This window comes from Erpetoichthys calabaricus, chromosome 4 (genome assembly GCF_900747795.2).
Source record: "Erpetoichthys calabaricus chromosome 4, fErpCal1.3, whole genome shotgun sequence".
NCBI classification, from domain to species: domain Eukaryota; kingdom Metazoa; phylum Chordata; class Cladistia; order Polypteriformes; family Polypteridae; genus Erpetoichthys; species Erpetoichthys calabaricus.
In genome coordinates this window covers 155,546,467-155,565,685 of record NC_041397.2, presented here as the reverse complement: position 1 = coordinate 155,565,685, position 19,219 = coordinate 155,546,467, and the positions used below count along the sequence as shown (strand labels likewise).

Here is a 19,219-nt window from a genome sequence, read left to right as displayed (position 1 = left end):
TATCACAAAGTCCTAGTCATGGCTGCAGGTTGAGGTTGCTATTGAGGGTGATTTAACTGACACCCAGAAAGTGGAATTCCTATCACTGATTGGGGGGAACTTGGACATCTTCCTGGCAATGCCTTGCTGGACGACAATTGCAGAACACAAGATTGTCACTTCACCCGGTGTTACTATACAGGCTCCCCTGTATCGCCTACCAATTGCAACAAGAAAATTGATGCACGACGAAGTCCAACAGATGCTCCAGTTAGGCATTACTCAGCTGAGCAAAGGCGAATGGCGACGCCCAGTCGTACTTGTTACAAAGTCTGACGGTTTGATTCGGTTCTGTATTGATTTTAGGCATTTGAATAAGATTTCTAAGTTGAATGCATACCCGATGCCGCGTGTGGATGAGCTGTTGGAAAATTTCGGGCAGGTTTCATACATCTCCACCCTTAATCTCATGACAGGTTATTGGTAGGTCCCCTTGGAAGAGACTAGCTATGAAAAGACCACATTTGCCACTCTGGCAAATGTTTATGTGCATGTGTGTTTGTCGTACCCTATCCCAGTTTCTTTTACTTGGGTTAAATTCTTGAAAAAAAGTGCACTTGTTTCATTATATCTGTGTCTTTTATGAAAGTGTTTGATATTTGGACTTCAGTCTTCACACATTATACACTTCATGTCAGCATTTTGCCAGTTATTAGTAGAACAAAAGTGAAAAAAGTTTCTGGTTTAGTTGCCTCGCATTTCTTGTCATCCTACATTTACCCAGATCGTTGTAGACACAGAAGACACATGAAATGTATGTACAGTAATCCCTCCTCCATCGCGGGGGTTGCGTTCCAGAGCCACCCGCGAAATAAGAAAATCCGCGAAGTAGAAACCATATGTTTATATGGTTATTTTTATATATTTTAAGCCCTTATAAACTCTCCCACACTATTATAAACATTTCACGCACAGTTATACAGCATAAACCCTTTGTATTCTCTTAGATATTAGGTAAGATTCGTTGAAATTATGTATGTAAACACAGTAAACACAGTTTACATACAGTAAAACCTAAATATTATTTTAAAGATATCGAGCGTCTCCGATATCAATACGTTACAGCCATTACAACAGACAGGCCACCAGCAATAAATACGTACAATACAAGAAAAATTGTATACAGTAAAATGTGTGTACAGCGACACTAAACTATGTACATGTAATAAGTACTGTACGTAAATAATTATGGTTACTCACCAACAATGACACGACGACTTGTCCGATAACAATGAGTTTAATTTTACTGCACAACAAAGGATAGCGTTACAGCTCTTCTAAAGGAGCCTCTTCAGGCGACTGTTTAGCACCGCCGTTGTTCTTCTTCCATCACTCTTCAATCCAAATCCCTAAAGCAGATTCCATCCATACTACTGCCTTATCACGTCCACTTGCAACTCGTTTTGCACCCTGATTAAAGGACACTGCGACCGTAGATCTTATATGCTTTTCCTCCTTTTTAAATAAAAAGAATCGTGGACTCATTGATGCTGTAATTGTGTCCTGCAGCAGTGTAGCTGTTCCCTTCCTTCAACATATCCAAAACTTTTACCTTTTCTGCAATCCTGAAGCATTAGCAGTAACGTGCATTAATTCTGAATGAGTGAGATTATACTTCCTGGTTAATGCACACTCCGTTGCTGAGCCAATCAGCAGCACACAGGAACTTAACTGCGTGCTCTGATTGGGTAGCTTCTCAGCCATCCGCCAATAGCATCCCTTGTTTGAATTCAAATGCGTCCCTTGTTTGAATTCAAATGGGCAAATCAACTGAGGAAGCACACGTACTGTAGACCGCAGACATCCGCGAAGCAGTGAAAAATCCGCGATATATATTCACATATGCTTACATTTAAAATCCGCGATGGAGTGAAGCCGCGAAAGACGAAGCGCGATATAGCGAGGGATCACTGTATTCCAAATAACTATTTACCTTATACAATTCCAGACACCTCACTCCCAGATAAACAGACTGGAGCTGGGAGAACATTTTGTCCATCTAGCGCTGCATCGGTGGAGGGAAGGAATTTAAGGTGGCCCAGCATTACAACTTTTTTCACAGGCTTCATGGATTTTAGTGTTAAATTCTGCCAAATGTCAGTAATACCTCAAGCTCACACTCACTAAAGTTTTGTTTTCTGTATTCTCCCAGGGTTTGAACGTAAAGATGTCACTTGGGAGATAGGCCAGATTATTGTGGTGATTAGGTCATGAATATTCAAAAGGCTTTTTAAAAAAAAAAAAAAAGTCAGAGTGGCTGAAAGCGCAAACATGTTTCAAGATTTTTTTGAGATTTATAAAGGAACTTGACATGGGACCTGGCGTGTATATGTATTTTTGTGTGTGTACTGTCTTTTCCTTTCAAGCATAAGCAAAGGTTTGTTGAGGAACCTAAGCAAGGTTTTATATATAATCATATACAAGTCCCTGGTTAGGAGAGGGTGTGGCCTTTTTTGGTTGTGTGTGTGTAAGAGTTCCAGCGTCAGTGGTGTTTTATCTTTATTGAAGTTCAACAGTGTTTCCAGGATTAAAGGAAAAAGACATGTATCTGTGCAGGGAGGCTGAGGTCTTCGATAATACTCTTATCCTTTTAGAGCATTATGTGTTTAAATGTGCTCTTTATATTATATCATATTATTATTCATCATTATTATTTGTATCATTATTATACTTTCTACACATCTGACTTTGTACTTTTAGTGTTTTATGAAGAGATTAGACTTAATAAAAATGTTGTTTTTCTAGGTAAAAATGCAGTGCGTAAAGTTTTTTTGAGAAAAAATGTAACGCTAAGAAGGTTAAAGGACAAAATTAAGTTCTTTTGCTAGAGACGGAGTTGGTGACTTGCACAGTGACTGGCATTCTGAATCAAAAGGGTTATCACAGTTTGGCTGTTATATCAGTAGAAGGAAGCTACCTTGATGAATCAAAAATTTAAATAAAATTTTGTACACTTAATGATTCCTTGACACTTTTGCCAATTGTTTTTGTTGTATTCCTTGATTTCCTAAAATATTAAGATATTAAACTGTACATTTCCAATAAAAACTGAAAAAAACTGATGTGATTTTAAACTTTTGACTGGTAGTTGCTATCAATTTGGTAGATTTAGGATTGGACAGACTGTAATGTGTACCTGTGTGATGAGATCTAAATTCCACATTCTGCAGAAGAAGGTCACTTAGCTCTGTTCTGGTTTGCATACTTTTGAGCCCATGTACTTAATCATAAATAAATAGGCTTGTATTTTTGAGATTGTTCAGACTTCTCTGTACTATCAATATTCCTTTGTACCTTGTAAACTAGAATAGATACAAAATCAGTGGTCAAGCATTGAATGTAAAATTCATACGTGTGTGTGATGATTAACATGCAATATGTATTGTGTAACTGCAGTACAGATATTTTCTGTTAATATTGTAGTAACCCTGAAGATGGATGCGTCTTAGTTCATGATTGACAGTGACTTGTCTTTTCGGCATGCAGAGCTCTGAATTCTGTAAGCCTTGGGATTATTCACAGTACATCTTAAGTGGAGAAAAGTTCAAAAATGCAATATGAGACTTTCAGAATATATAATACAAATAAGCCCTCGAGTACATAGCAGTCTTGAGTTCATTATGGGGAGGAACAGCACACACCCAGTGGAGGACAATTGAAGGTGCTGGACAAACAATGGAATATAATGAACAGTTCAAAAATAGCCATAGCTAGCCCTGGCCATTACAACGGTACGGTGCTACTTCTTACAGTAGGATCTTTTAATGTTAAATGCACCTATCTTGGGATTATTATTTGGTGTGTACCCCAGTCTTTCCATTTTGAGTTTTGTTACAGCATTTAAGATTATTTTATTTTAATACAAAAGGTTAAGCTTACAAAAACATACCTTTACATTTATTTTCTAATGTTTTGATTTATTAAAAGACCAAAACCGTTAAGTTTAACTTGGGTAATGAAGATTTTTGAAATGATGTAGCGTAGTCTTAAAGGAATTGACTGGTATAAGCTTTTAAGTGTCGAGATAGTTAAAGAACAATAAACCAGGTTTAAGAGCTTTTTATATGTAATGCAGGATAGGAAAATCCCAAAATTTGGAATTAGTAGGAAATGAAAAGTTTTTCTGTTGTGGTTTAATAAGAATATGAAGTATAAGCCATATAAGATTAACACTAGAATCCCTGAAACCTACGAAAAAACTTGTATTCCTGGCCCACCTTAAATTCCTTCGCGCACCTCCTTCAGCATCTTTTGTTTTGTAAATGTGTTGATCAGCTCAAGCAGCCTGCTATCACATCCTCCTGCTTGATGGAGCTCAACTTGGGCAAAAAGTTTTCCCAGCTTACAGATTACAAGTGTTTTCATAGGCTTCAGGGATTCTAGTGTTAATAACTTCAGTGCAAAACGTAGGGTGTGTGAGAGCATGAGGGCAATCTTCAAGAAGAATATTTGGGAGGCTGAAAGGTAGTTAGGAATACAGTAGAAAAGGCAAAAGATGATACTTTTCTGAAACTTTCAGTATTTTAGTATTAAAAGGAAGTACTCCTTCCATCTCTCAACACACTCTCCTTGTGAGTACGTTTCCATCATTTGTTCTTTAACACCCTAACCTGCTGCTCGTCTTTCCCAGCTTTGTCCCTTTGGATAGTCAATTGGTACTGTTCTTTTTTTCCCTCTTTAGTGTCTAACCTCTCATTCAATTCATCATACGCCTTATCTTTAACCATCACCACCTCTCTCTTCACCTTATACCTTATCTCCTTTTACTCCTGTCTACTTTCTTCATCTCTGATTATCCCACTTCTTCTTCGCCAACCTCTTCCTCTGTATACCCTCCTGTTCTTCCTCATTCCACCACTAGGTTTCCTTGTCCTCCTTCCTCTGTCCAGATGTCTCATTAAGCACCCTTCTAGCTGTCTCCATTACCACTTCTGCTGTAGTTGTTCAGTTGTCTGGTAACTCTTCACTGCCACCTAGTGCCTGTCTGCCTCCTCCCTGAACTCCACCTTAGTCTTCCTTCTTCAACTTTCATCATTTGATCCTTGGCTCTGCCCTCACTCTCGTCCTCCTCTTCTTGATCTCCATTGGCCTCCCACAGACCACCATTCTATGCTGCCTAACTATGGTTTACCTTGCCACCACTTTGCAGTCTCCTTCAGACTGACCTTCCTGCATAGGATATTATCTACCTGTGTGCATCTTCCTCTACTCTTATACATCACTCTGCGGTCCTCCCTCTTCTTAAAATACACATTCACCACAGCCATGTCCGTCCGTTTTGCAAAATCCACTACAATCTGACCTTCTTCTGGATACCATACCTATCCATCACCTTCTCATTCCCTCTGTTCCCTTCACCAACATGTATATTGAAATCCGCTGCAATCACCATTTTATCGTGAGATAAGTGTATTGTCTCATACAATACACAGGAAAATAATTTGACCTGACATTCATTGCCAGTAACACAATCGAACACATGTTGGACATTTTTCTATCAAGTGTTAGTCCTCAATGTTATAATCTGGATGAAAAAAAATAATAATGTTGACTTCTCTAGATTTTTTTCATATTCACTGTTCCTTAAAATTAATGTGTTTATATTTGTTTATTTTTATATTTTGCTTAAATGTTCCTAAATGTATTGTTCCACCTGTTTTGCCCACTACATATGTATTTAAAAAGTTGTTTTAAAAGTTGAGGTGAATTTTTTTTTTTTTTTTTGGTTTTATGTCTGTGGGCATTCTGTAGGCAATTTATTTCATAGTATTAATTTGTAGGTTGCTTATGATAATGGGAGAAATTATTTGCATTATTGTACCTGTAGTAGCATCCCTTGTACTATTGACATACATTTTGTAAAATATAACGATAGAGAATTTACCTTTTCACCTTACTTTGCAGGATCTCCATCACCTGTTAAAGTTCTGGTTGAACCTCCACCTACCCTCGCAACCAACTTGGCTCCTGCAGTTCCACAGTTGCCCAACTCTGATGCCTTTGCTGCTGTTGCTCAGTTATTTCAGTCAACACAAGGACAACAGGTGAAAGGATTATTTTTAAGATATTTCTATTTATATCATTTCTAAATGTATGAATTCACACATACAGTGCCATTCATCACTTTTGGTTTTTGTCGTATTTTGTTGAATTACAACCTGGAATTGAAATAGATTTTTGGGAGTTCAGCACCATTTTATTTACAAAACATGCCTACCACTTTGAAGGCAGAAAATATATTTTTTTGGGACACAAATTAATTAAGGCAACTATAACAGAAATCATGAAAGAAATCAATATTTTGTAAAGCCATCTTTTGCTGCAAAAACAGCTACAAGTCTCTTGGGGAGATGTCTCTATTAGCTTAGCACATCTAGCTACTGGAATTTTCTCCCATTACTCAAGGCAAATTTGCGTCAGCTCCTTCAAGTTAGGTTGTGTTGGTGTGCATCAATCTTGAAATCATACAACAGGTTTTCAATTGGATTGAAGTCTGGGCTTCGATTAGACCATTCCAAGACATTTAAAAGTTTCCCTTTAAACCACTCCAGTGTCGCTTTAGCAGTATGTTTCCAGCTGGAAGATGAACCTTTGTCCCAGTTTCAAATCTCTGGTAGAATGAAACCGGATTTTCCTCAAGAAGTGCCTTGTATTGAGTGCCATAAATCATTCCTTTAATCCTGATCAGGTTTCATGTCCTTGCTGAAAACATGCCCTCCCCATGATGCTGTTACCAACATGCTTCACTGTGGGAGTGGTGTTCTCGGCTAATGGAAAGAATTGTTTTGCACCCCACACAATGTTTCCCCTGATGGCCAAAGAAAGTTGTATTTTAGTTTCATCTGAGCAGAGAACCTTCTTCTGTATGTTTGGTGAGTCTGTCACATGCTGTTGGCCAAATATCAAATTTTTGTAATGGCTTTATTCTGGCCACTCATCCATAAGCTCTGCTCTAAATAGTGTATGGCTTGAAGTGGTCCTATAGATACTCTCATTTCTGCTGTGTATTTTGCAGGGCCTTCAGTGTTATCCTTCCTGTCTTTGTTGTATTTCTAATTAATGCCCTCCTTTCCTGGTCTGTGACATATTCTTTCCATTTTGTTATGATTGAATTAATGGTGCTCAGTGGGATATGCCTAGTTTGGATTTTTTTTAAATAACCCAACCCTGATATGTACTTCTTCACATCTTTATCTCTGACCTGTCTGGAGCGCTCCTTGGTCTTTCAGGACAGGTCTGTTTATACAGACATCATGTGACACGTTGATTGCACATAGGTGGACCCTACTCAACTAATGATGTGACTTCTGAAGTTAACTCTTTTAGGGCGGATGTCGACGTTTGTCGACAGGAGAGGTTGAGGGTGCATGTCGACAAAAGTCGACATCCAGGGGTAGAGGGTGACAGTCAGCTGTTAATAGCGACAAAGCTCACTGTTACGTCACAGGCATTCCCTGTCTGCTTGGAGGAATGTTAGACTCATTGACTCGGCATCTAATCCTTGCGTATGCGTGAGTTACAAAATGTAAACAAATGTAAACAAAGGCAAGATGGCATCGACATCTCATGAGGGAGCGAAGCGAGTGCAGAAAAGAAAATACTCAGCAGACGATGTTTTGCGCATAATGGCTGAGTTTGACTCTGATTTTTCAGAATCTGATTTTGTTGACAGTGATCAGGAGATCGAGCAAGAGAGTGAGGAACCCCTCACATTTTGCTGTGGATATGCAGAACTGGAGTGTAAAGTAGTCCTGGATTCTTGTGCTGGTTGGTAGTGGAAAAGTAATAAAAAGGCTTGTGCTGAAGTGTATGAACTGTAATAAGTGTTCTTGTTTGGGCGAAGCTCAAGGAAGTTCGATCTCAAGTGTAAGTAATCTTCATTTTGTTACAAAAAGCAAAGTTAACAAGCAAAAGCAATAGACACTTAACTGTGGTTGCCCTAAATGGCGACATCTAGTGATCACCTCTCATGAGAGTCTGTTATTTTGTTTTTGCACATAAATGTAAAGAAGTGATGAATTTATTAATGTTTTATAGGTTTATAGTGTAATACTTATCACTTACACAGTGCACTTCCTACTTCCATGTGCTAATCAACATGCAACAAGTTGCTGCTCGTGGGTGCTTTGTTTAGTAAGAAAAGTAAGTGCGGAATTGGAAATAAATTGTGCACACTTGCTAGTTTGCAGAAATCATATAGTACACATACTTTTTAGTATACATTTGAATGAATTCAAACATAGTTAATTGAAAATTGCTGTCTTAATTACTGGTCAGTTTGACAGTTCTAATACAAACTGTCCCTGCCACGGTTGTTTGGTCACTGCTTATGTTTCTGTTGTTTTTGTTTAACTATGCCTTTTGTAACAATATAAGGATTACTTACAAACTGGATAAGCTCCTATCTATTGGGCTTGGACTTCATTCATCCTCAACCAATTGAGGACACTTAAATACAGATTTAATTCTTAAGAACCCTTTGACTGCAATCTCAGACTCACAGCCACATAAGTCGAATCTGAAGCAGGGAAGATTGGAGGCACACAGGGTCCTTTGTGTGGTTCAGGAGCCGTGCTTTTTGAGCTCCTCTTTCCGCTTTAGTTTTATCTACAGTAATGTCAGTTCACTGATGAATAAAACAGGTGAACTTAATCTTCTGACAACAAGTAAGGATTATTTTTTCTCTTTGGCTTATTGCTTTTTGTAGTCATGGCTTAAGGCATCAGTTCCTGACTCTGCCTTAGAACTTCTAGGGTTTCTGCTTAACAGAGCAGATAGAGATGTTGATCGCTGGAGCAAGTCAAAAGGTGGTGGAGTCTGCTACTCGATTAACAAAAATGGGTGTTGTATCATTTCCATATTACCAAAGCTCTGCTCCAGCAAACTGGAACTATTTGCTATTAACTGTAAGCCATTTTGTTCACCTTGTGGATTTTCCTCAATAGTTCTTGTTGGAGTTCACATTGGGCCTAAGGCGAATGTGAATGAAAAGCAGCATCAATTGAAATACTATATCACTAGCTTGGTGAACAGTCATACAAACACCTAGATTATAGTGATGGGAGACTTTAATAATGCAAACCTAACCATCAAGCTTCCAAGATACAAACAGCTTGCTTAATGCCCCACGATGGATAGGAAAACTTTGGATCACTGGTACTGCGCTGTAAAGGATGCATTCCGGGCTTTATCTTGGCCTTCACTGACTGATTCTTACCATGTTTTGCTACAGTTGCTACCCACTTATAAACAAAGACTAAAATCGGCTAAACCAGTAAGAAAATTTATACGTTCATGGACTGATGAGTTGGTTGAATAATTACAAGATTGTTCATATTGGGATGTTTTTAAAAACCCTTGTGAAAACATTCATGAAATGTCTGATGCTGTTACTACTTATATCAGCTTCTGTGAAGAGGTTTTCATTTCCAGCAAAACTATTGTCATTTTCAACAATGGAAAGCATTGGTTCATCAAACAACTAAGGAATCTATGTCAGGTAAAAGAAACCACCAAATAAACTGGTGATAAGGATTCCTATAGACAGGCCAGGAATTGGCTAAACAGTGCAATCAGATATTCTAAATGTAAACACAAAAACAAAACTGGAGCTTCAGTTTTCAGCAAACAATAGCTCCTCATTATGGAGAAGCCTTCAGTTTGTTACAGATTCCAAAAAGACATCTCCCAGTGCTTAATCAGATTCATTCATCCCTGATAAATTTAACAGGTTTTAAGGTAGATTTGAACAACAAGGTGCTAATTTTCTACAATCCCTCTGCTCCATCAATTTTGAAGTGGTTTTGAGAACAGTGGCTTTTGATAAATTTTGAAGTGGCTTTTGATAAATTTCTTCACAAAAGTCTCACCGCTCTTATTCCTTTTCTATCAAAGAATATGATGTCTGGAAGCTGTTTGCAATACAAAACTGTAAAAAAGTCAGCCGGTATGGGTCCTGACTCACTTGCAACAGTCAAACACTGTGCTAGGCAACTTCTTTACAGACATATTTAACCAGTCTCTTGCACAGTGTACCATACCAGATTACTTTAAATATTCTGTTATTGTTCCTTTTCCCAAAAATAAACTGCCTCAGTGATCACACGCCTATTGCTCTTGCATCAGTTCTAACAAAGATATTTGAACGGCTTGTTCTAACCCATCTGAAGTCTGTTACTGCTTCTGATCTTGATCCTCTTCAGTTTGCATATTGAGCAAATAAATTTGTGAATGATCCCATCAACATGGAACTTCAGTTTGTGCTGGAGGATCTGGACTACAAAGGAACTTGTGCCAGAATTTTGTTTGTAGACTTCAGTTCAGCTTTTAAAACCATTGTCCCTGAACTGCTGTTAACTAAAGTTCTACAGACTAAACTGAATCCTTCTTTCTGCAAATGGATTTACAGTTTTCTGACAACCTGGAAGCAATACATTTGTGGTGGCTGCCACTTCTCAGACTGTCTACATATTACAACAGGTGTTCCTCAAGGCTGTGTACTAAACCCTCTCCTTTATTCTCTGTACACCAATGACTGTAGGTCCATTGATCCTTCAGTAAAAAATCATTAAGATCGCTGACGACACCACCATTATTGTTCTGATTATTACTGGCAACAAAACAGCTTATAGAAAAGAGGTGTCTTGTCTTGTGTCTTGGTGTACTTCCAACAGCCTAGTCCTCAATTGCACCATGACTGTGGAAATAGTCATTCACTTTCACAAACAGTAGTTACACCCTCACCTCTCACATTAGAAATTAATGAATCTGTAGTCAATATGGTGGAATCCTTCAAATTTGTAGGCACAACTATCACAAACACTCTCAGTTGGGACATTAACACCACTTCCATCACTAAAAAGGCTCTTCAGCAACTATCCTTTTTAACCATCTAAAGAAATTAAATATTTTCTAGCCAATCCTAGTTCATTTTTATAAAGCTATAATTGAAAGTGTAATCATATTCTCCATTATTATCTGGTTTGGTTAAGCAATGTCACACACCAAAAATAAATTGCAGCGTGTTGTGAGGTCTGCTGAGAAAATAAGTAGCTGTGGTCTTCCATCTGTTGCAGAACTGTATACATCTTATGTCACTAACCATGCCATAAGGATCACCACAGACTCGTCTCACCCAGCTCATCATTATTCCAAAAACTCCTCTAAATGCTTCAGGTCAATTAAAACTAAAACTAACAGACGCCTTAATAGTTTCTTTTCCTAAGTCATAGCCCTCTCAAGCCAGTAACTTAACCTGTCTTTTTTGTATATTCATGCGGTCTGTAATATACTGTGTGAAGGGTTGTGTATGTGCAGTATATGTATTGTGTGTGCACATCATCATTTACACATCTCCTGTATAATTTTACTATTCTGCAACTTTGTATGAAGTTTTTCTTTTTAACTTTTGCTATTTGTAGCCGCCGAAGTATAAGGCGAGATCAAGTACGGGTAAAATGCGTGCCGAAAGAAATCTTTCAGTCCAAAAGTTTGTTTTAAAAGTATTTAATGAAAGTTAAAAGCAAATAATCCACACAAGAATAAAGAAAAAGTAGTTAAACACATAGAATAAAAGGCAAAAAAGAGGAAAAAATATATCTTCTGTAAACTTAGCTTTTCTTGAGAAACTTTAGTTTTTTCTGTACTTAAAAGTTCTTTACTTCTTCTTTTTATACTTAAGGATTCTTAGCTTCTTCTTCTGTACGCTTTAAACGTACGACACAGTAATTAAATAAGCACTGTTTTCTTAGTTATTTCACACACTCAAAAGGGCCGTGGGCCTGTAGGCACGAGAGGCACATGCACCGGCACGGTTTAAAACCATATGCCTTCTACACCTTACATATGGCAAGGCTGGTCACTAACTGAGATTAAGGTTTAGTCAGCGCAGATAGAAATAGCTAGAATATACCAATTTTACTCAACTTGTGGGGGTTATAGGAACCTCCCATAGATTATGCTGTGTCATCTAGTAAAATATTTATGAATCTTATATAACTAGGAAAATGGCTCTTACACTGTTTATGTTAATTGTGTTTGATGTTGTGTTCTGTTATAAGCAGCTCTGAATCTACCAAGTCAAATTCTTGTACAGTAAGTAGTGGTGAATAAAAGTGATTCTGATAGCACAGCCTCAAATCTTAAACAACAGATAAACACCTGGAAGAGGTAGTAAAGTTTTTAAGACACTGTTTAGATTACATGGCCATTTCCATTAATTGTGTTAACAGTGAAATTTTCTTATAGGTTATTTCATACATGTTTTTGATGATTATTACTATTTTGCATAGAGCAAATCTACGTAATTAAAACAAAAAACATTGAACTTTAGCAAGTATTTTTTAATATTAATAACAATAAAAAATATAAATTATCAAATAATAAATGGCAAACACAAAAAGGAATTTTCAATTAAAAAAGATAAACCTCAAATGGATCTGCTCAAATTTCTTTCATTCAGTGACCACCTTTTGAAATCAAATTTAAAATTGTTGAGGTGTATTGCATGATTAAATTTTATCTGACATGAAGCACTTTAAAATTATGCCTATGGTAATCCACAAAAACTGAGTAACAGAGCTAAATGCAGCTTCATATTCAAGCTCTGTGTGAGTTTGCAAACCAAAATTTTACTTTTTAAACTGTTATTCTTGGTGCCTGCATAGTGTGGACGTAGCAAACGTGTCTAATGATATGGTGTTTTGAAAAGCTGATGAGAAATAAGTTAAGCTGCCAAGTTTAATAAAATACCATAGTAATAAGTCTCTCTTTTTTTTTTTTTTTTTTTTTTTTTTTATTGTTACAAACACGCATCATGGCACTTTAAGTACATCCCTCACAGTTTAATGGGCGTGAGTCGTGTCAAGAATAAACAGTAAAATCCAGTTGCAGCTAAAATCTGTTTAAGAAAACACATAATACCCTGTAAATCTGAGGTTACCATCCTTTAACGTCTTGGTTTGTGTTTTGAAAGGGTATATACCATTTTCACAGTGCTTTTTTGAATGGAATCCTGCTCTCATCTATACTAATTAATAAAAGGCAAAGCCCTCACTGACTCACTGACTGACTGACTCACTCATCACTAATTGTCCAACTTCCCGTGTAGGTGGAAGGCTAAAATTTGGCAGGCTGATTCCTTACAGCTTACTTACAAAAGTTAGGCAGGTTTCATTTCGAAATTCAACGCGTAATGGTCATAACTGGAACCTCATTTTTGACAATATACTGTAATGGACGGCAGCTTGATGGCCGTGGGAGGCGGAGTTGAGTGTCACGTCATCACGCCTCCCACGTAATCACGTGAAAAGACTGTGAACTGAGTAAGGAGAAATGAAGGAAGAGCCGCAAACAGCGAAGAACAAAAAATTAATTAAACAATTGAGAAGGGAGCGAGTGAAGCATACAAGCATCTTCATAAGGGAAACAAAGCACGGTGTAAAACGTAAGTTTAAATTAAGTTTATTGAAACGCTCCCGTTGCGGATTGCAATAACATATTGGCGAGATAAAAGAACTCAGTAGGGAGAAATGAAGGAAGAGCTGCAAACAGCGAAGAACAAAAAATTCATTAAACAATTGAGAAGGGAGCGAAACAATAAGAAGCCAGCGAGTGAAGCATACAAGCATGTTCATAAGGGAAACAAAGCACGGTGTAAAACGTAAGTTTAAATTAAGTTTATAGAAACGCTCCCGCTGCGGATTGCAATAACATATTCGCGAGATAAAAGTTTAATGAGAAGACACGAGGTATAAACGAAGCACACGCTGTAGCGCAACGTTAGGGGCAACAGTTTCAACCATTCTATGATCTGCTTCTCGCAACTGAAACACGGCACATGGTGGATGTTAGCCGACTTGCTGACCGCAACGTTGGGGGCTTCAACTCTGGCGCTGACGATAGAGATTCGATTCCCGAGAGGGGATGAAGTGAGTGTGTATGCCTGATGAGCCCAGAATTAGGGAGAAACACGTGTCACATACTCTTTGCATTATTTGAAAGTAAACTATTAAAACCATTCTATGATCAGCTTCTGGGAACAGAAAGAGGGCACGTGGCGGATGTAAGGCGACTTCCTGACCAACCACAAGCGTTACCTGGCAGGTAACCACCCATACAGTCAGATTGTGATTCAGAAAACGAATGCCATGAATGTAATTACCACGATCTACATACTGTCAAATAAACGAAACACACGCCGTAGCGCGACAGCTGTGAAAAGCGAGGTTCAGAAAAAAACAGATCCTTAACAAATTGTTATTGGTATACTGTATTTTCGATCCGTTTAAAAAGGTTTTCTTTTCTTAAAAAATTAAAAGCAGTACTTCGCCGCAACGAAGCGCGAGAATTTGGCTATATATATCTGCTTCTCACACTTAAAAGAGGGCACGTGGCGGATTTTAGACGACTTCATGACCAGACATAACTGTTACCTGCCACGTAGGGTTACCACTTTTAATACAAAAAAATAAGGGACGCATACTGCAGCGGGTGCCACATCCCAGTGCCAACACTTTGCAGACTGTACTTAAAAGACCCGCCCTCCTCACTGGACAGTTTAAAAGACCAATCAAACTAACGATGACGTCAAGTATTACCCAATCAAAACTACGAAAGGAGGCATCTTCATAAAATGCGTGTGGGATGATTTGCATGAGACGCTGCTTTAAAAAAAATGATAAAAAAAATACGGGATAAATCCCGTCCCGTATTGATTCAAAACGGGACGCGCAATTTCATTCTCAAATACGGGACGATTCCGTATTTTAAAGGACGGGTGGCAACCCTACAGTGCCAGGTAACCACCCATACAATCAGATTGTGATTCAGACTAGGAATGCAATGAATGTAATTACCCCGATCTACATACAAGGCGAAAGTCTTGCAACATTCAAAGATGATGGTTTGGGATTAGTACACCATAGAACATAAAAGAGCTTATGAAGCATTGAACCAAAAAAAGCAAGAGCTCAGAGATCGTAAAAAAAAAAAAATAGGAGGTAATGTCGTTTTACTCGCTGTAGATTTTAGTCAAACATTACCAGTTATTCCACAAGGGAGACCAGCAGATGAACTCAACGCGTGTTTAAAATCCATGCTTCTCCCACGCTCGGTTATATGTCGCGTGTTCTCGGGTAGGTACACCAAAAAATGTATACAATTAAGCATGTAATGGGCAAACAAAAAATGAGGTATACCCGAAGGCACTGCAGTAGTACTTAATGTTACTTTACTTCTTAAATGTTAATGTTTTACTGTTTAATAATTTATACGCTTCTTATATGTTGTTCAAATTCTTTTATCAAAATACCAGTGACAGCGCAATGCACGATAACATGGAGTGAATACACCATACGCATCCGCCCACGGCCGCCCTGGTGTGCGCAGATAGGAGTTGATTCTACAATAAAATAAAATAAAGATAAAACCCCAGGATTGTTTCCTGCCTTGTGCCCTGTGTTGGCTGGGATTGGCTCCAGCAGACCCCCGTGACCCTGTGTTCGGATTCAGCGGGTTGGAAAATGGATGGATGGATGGATGGATTTTACTGTTTAGTAATTTATATTTATATGAAATGTGCTTCTTATATATTACTTCATATTCTCATATGATAATGATGTTAATGTTGATTTCTATGTTATTGAAACTGCATGTATGTGTGTATATGTATGTGTATATATATATATATATATATATATATATATGTATATGTATGTATATATATGTATGTATATATATATATGTATATATATATATATATATATATATATATATATGTATGTATATGTATATATATGTATATGTATATATATGTATATGTATATGTATATGTATATGTGTGTGTATATATATATATATATATATATATATATATATATATATATATATATATATATACAGTGGTGTGAAAAACTATTTGCCCCCTTCCTGATTTCTTATTCTTTTGCATGTTTGTCACACAAAATGTTTCTGATCATCAAACACATTTAACCATTAGTCAAATATAACACAAGTAAACACAAAATGCAGTTTTTAAATGATGGTTTTTATTATTTAGGGAGAAAAAAAATCCAAACCTACATGGCCCTGTGTGAAAAAGTAATTGCCCCCTTGTTGAAAAATAACCTAACTGTGGTGTATCACACCTGAGTTCAATTTCCGTAGCCACCCCCAGGCCTGATTACTGCCACACCTGTTTCAATCAAGAAATCACTGAAATAGGAGCTGCCTGACACAGAGAAGTAGACCAAAAGCACCTCAAAAGCTAGACATCATGCCAAGATCCAAAGAAATTCAGGAACAAATGAGAACAGAAGTAATTGAGATCTATCAGTCTGGTAAAGGTTATAAAGCCATTTCTAAAGCTTTGGGACTCCAGCGAACCACAGTGAGAGCCATTATCCACAAATGGCAAAAACATGGAACAGTGGTGAACCTTCCCAGGAGTGGCCGGCCGACCAAAATTACCCCAAGAGTGCAGAGACGACTCATCCGAGAGGTCACAAAAGACCCCAGGACAACGTCTAAAGAATTACAGGCCTCACTTGCCTCAATTAAGGTCAGTGTTCACGACTCCACCATAAGAAAGAGACTGGGCAAAAACGGCCTGCATGGCAGATTTACAAGACGCAAACCACTGTTAAGCAAAAAGAACATTAGGGCTCGTCTCAATTTTGCTAAGAAACATCTCAATGATTGCCAAGACTTTTGGGAAAATACCTTGTGGACTGATGAGACAAAAGTTGAACTTTTTGGAAGGCAAATGTCCCGTTACATCTGGCGTAAAAGGAACACAGCATTTCAGAAAAAGAACATCATACCAACAGTAAAATATGGTGGTGGTAGTGTGATGGTCTGGGGTTGTTTTGCTGCTTCAGGATCTGGAAGGCTTGCTGTGATAGATGGAACCATGAATTCTACTGTCTACCAAAAAATCCTGAAGGAGAATGTCCGGCCATCTGTTCGTCAACTCAAGCTGAAGCGATCTTGGGTGCTGCAACAGGACAATGACCCAAAACACACCAGCAAATCCATCTCTGAATGGCTGAAGAAAAACAAACTGAAGACTTTGGAGTGGCCTAGTCAAAGTCCTGACCTGAATCCAATTGAGATGCTATGGCATGACCTTAAAAAGGCGGTTCATGCTAGAAAACCCTCAAATAAAGCTGAATTACAACAATTTTGCAAAGATGAGTGGGCCAAAATTCCTCCAGAGCGCTGTAATAGACTCATTGCAAGTTATCGCAAACGCTTGATTGCAGTTATTGCTGCTAAGGGTGGCCCAACCAGTTATTAGGTTCAGGGGGCAATTACTTTTTCACACAGGGCCATGTAGGTTTGGATTTTTTTTTCTCCCTAAATAATAAAACCACCATTTACAAACTGCATTTTGTGTTTACTTGTGTTATATTTGACTAATGGTTAAATGTGTTTGATGATCAGAAACATTTTGTGTGACAAACATGCAAAAGAATAAGAAATCAGGAAGGGGGCAAATAGTTTTTCACACCACTGTATATGTATATGTATATGTATATATATGTATATGTATATAGATAGATAGATAGATAGATAGATACTTTATTAATCCCAATGGGAAATTCACATTCTTCAGCAGCAGCATACTGATACAATAAATAATATTAAATTAAAGAATGATAATAATACAGGTGAAAAAAAACAGACAATAACTATGTATAATGTTAAATATTAACGTTTACCCCCCCTGGTGGAATTAAAGAGTCGCATAGTTTGGGGGAGGAACGATCTCCTCAATCTGTCTGTGGAGCAGGACAGTGACAGCAGTCTGTCACTGAAGCTGCTCTTCTGTCTGGAGATGACATTATTTAGTGGATGCAGTGGATTCTCCATAATTGATAGGAGCCTGCTGAGCGCCCTTCGCTCTGCCACAGATGTTAAACTGTCCAGCTCCATGCCAACAATAGAGCCTGCCTTCCTCACCAGTTTGTCCAGGCGTGAGGCGTCTTTCCTCTTAATGCTGCCTCCCCAGCACACCACTGCGTAGAAGAGGGCGCTCGCCACAACTGTTTGATAGAACATCTGCAGCATCTTATTGCAGATGTTGAAGGAAGCCAGCCTTCTAAGGAAGTATAACCGGATTTGTCCTTTCTTGCACAGCGCATCAGTATTGGCAGTCCAGTCTAATTTATCATCCAGCTGCACTCCCAGATATTTATAGGTTTGCACCATCTGTACACAGTCACCTTTGATGATCACTGGGTCTATGAGGGGTCTGGGCCTCCTAAAATCCACCACCAGCTCCTTGGTTTTGCTGGTGTTCAGGTGTAGGTGGTTTGAGTCGGACCATTTAACAAAGTCATTGATTAGGTCCCTATACTCCTCCTCCAGCCCATTCCTGATACAGCCCACGATAGCAGTGTCATCAGCGAACTTTTGCACATGGCAGGACTCCGAGTTGTATTGGAAGTCCGATGTATATAGGCTGAACAGGACCGGAGAAAGTACAGTCCCTTGTGGCGCTCCTGTGTTGCTGACCACAATGTCAGACGTGCAGTTCCCAAGACGCACATACTGAGGTCTGTCTTTAAGATAGTCCACGATCCATGCCACTAGGTATGAATCTAATCCCATCTCTGTCAGCTTGTCCCTAAGTAGCAGAGGTTGGATTGTGTTGAAGGCGCTAGAGAAGTCTAGAAACATAATTCTTACAGCACCACTGCCTTTGTCCAAGTGAGAGAGGGATCGGTGTAGCATATAGATGATGGCATCTTCCGCTCCCACCTTCTCCTGATATGCAAACTGCAGAGGGTCAAGGGCGTGATGAACCTGTGGCCTAAGGTGGTGAAGCAGCAGCCTCTCCATGGTCTTCATCACATGTGATGTCAGAGCAACAGGCCGAAAGTCATTCAGCTCACTAGGACGTGATACCTTTGGGACTGGGGTGATACAAGATGTTTTCCAAAGCCTCGGGACTCTCCCCTGTTCCAGGCTCAGGTTGAAGATGCGCTGTAGAGGACCCCCCAGCTCCGATGCACAGACCTTCAGCAGTCGTGGCGATACTCCATCTGGACCCGCTGCTTTGCTGGCACGAAGTCTCCTCAGCTCTCTGCTCACTTGCGCTGTTGTTATTATGGGTGGGGATGTTTTTCCTATGCTGGTATCAGCAGAAGGATGTGTGGAGGGTGCAGTACTCCGAGGT

The 19,219-nt window shown here is 38.7% G+C and overlaps 1 protein-coding gene across 2 annotated transcripts in view; it reads left to right on the top strand.

Annotated features, from left to right (window-relative positions):
* LOC114650326 (SR-related and CTD-associated factor 4-like) overlaps positions 1–19,219 on the top strand; it is a 381,518-nt gene that overhangs the window by 64,852 nt on the left and 297,447 nt on the right. For both annotated transcript variants that reach the window (XM_051925744.1, XM_051925743.1), the window contains exon 6: positions 5,944–6,083. In XM_051925744.1, the coding sequence (XP_051781704.1) occupies positions 5,944–6,083 (140 nt within the window). The remainder of the gene's footprint in view (positions 1–5,943; positions 6,084–19,219) is intronic.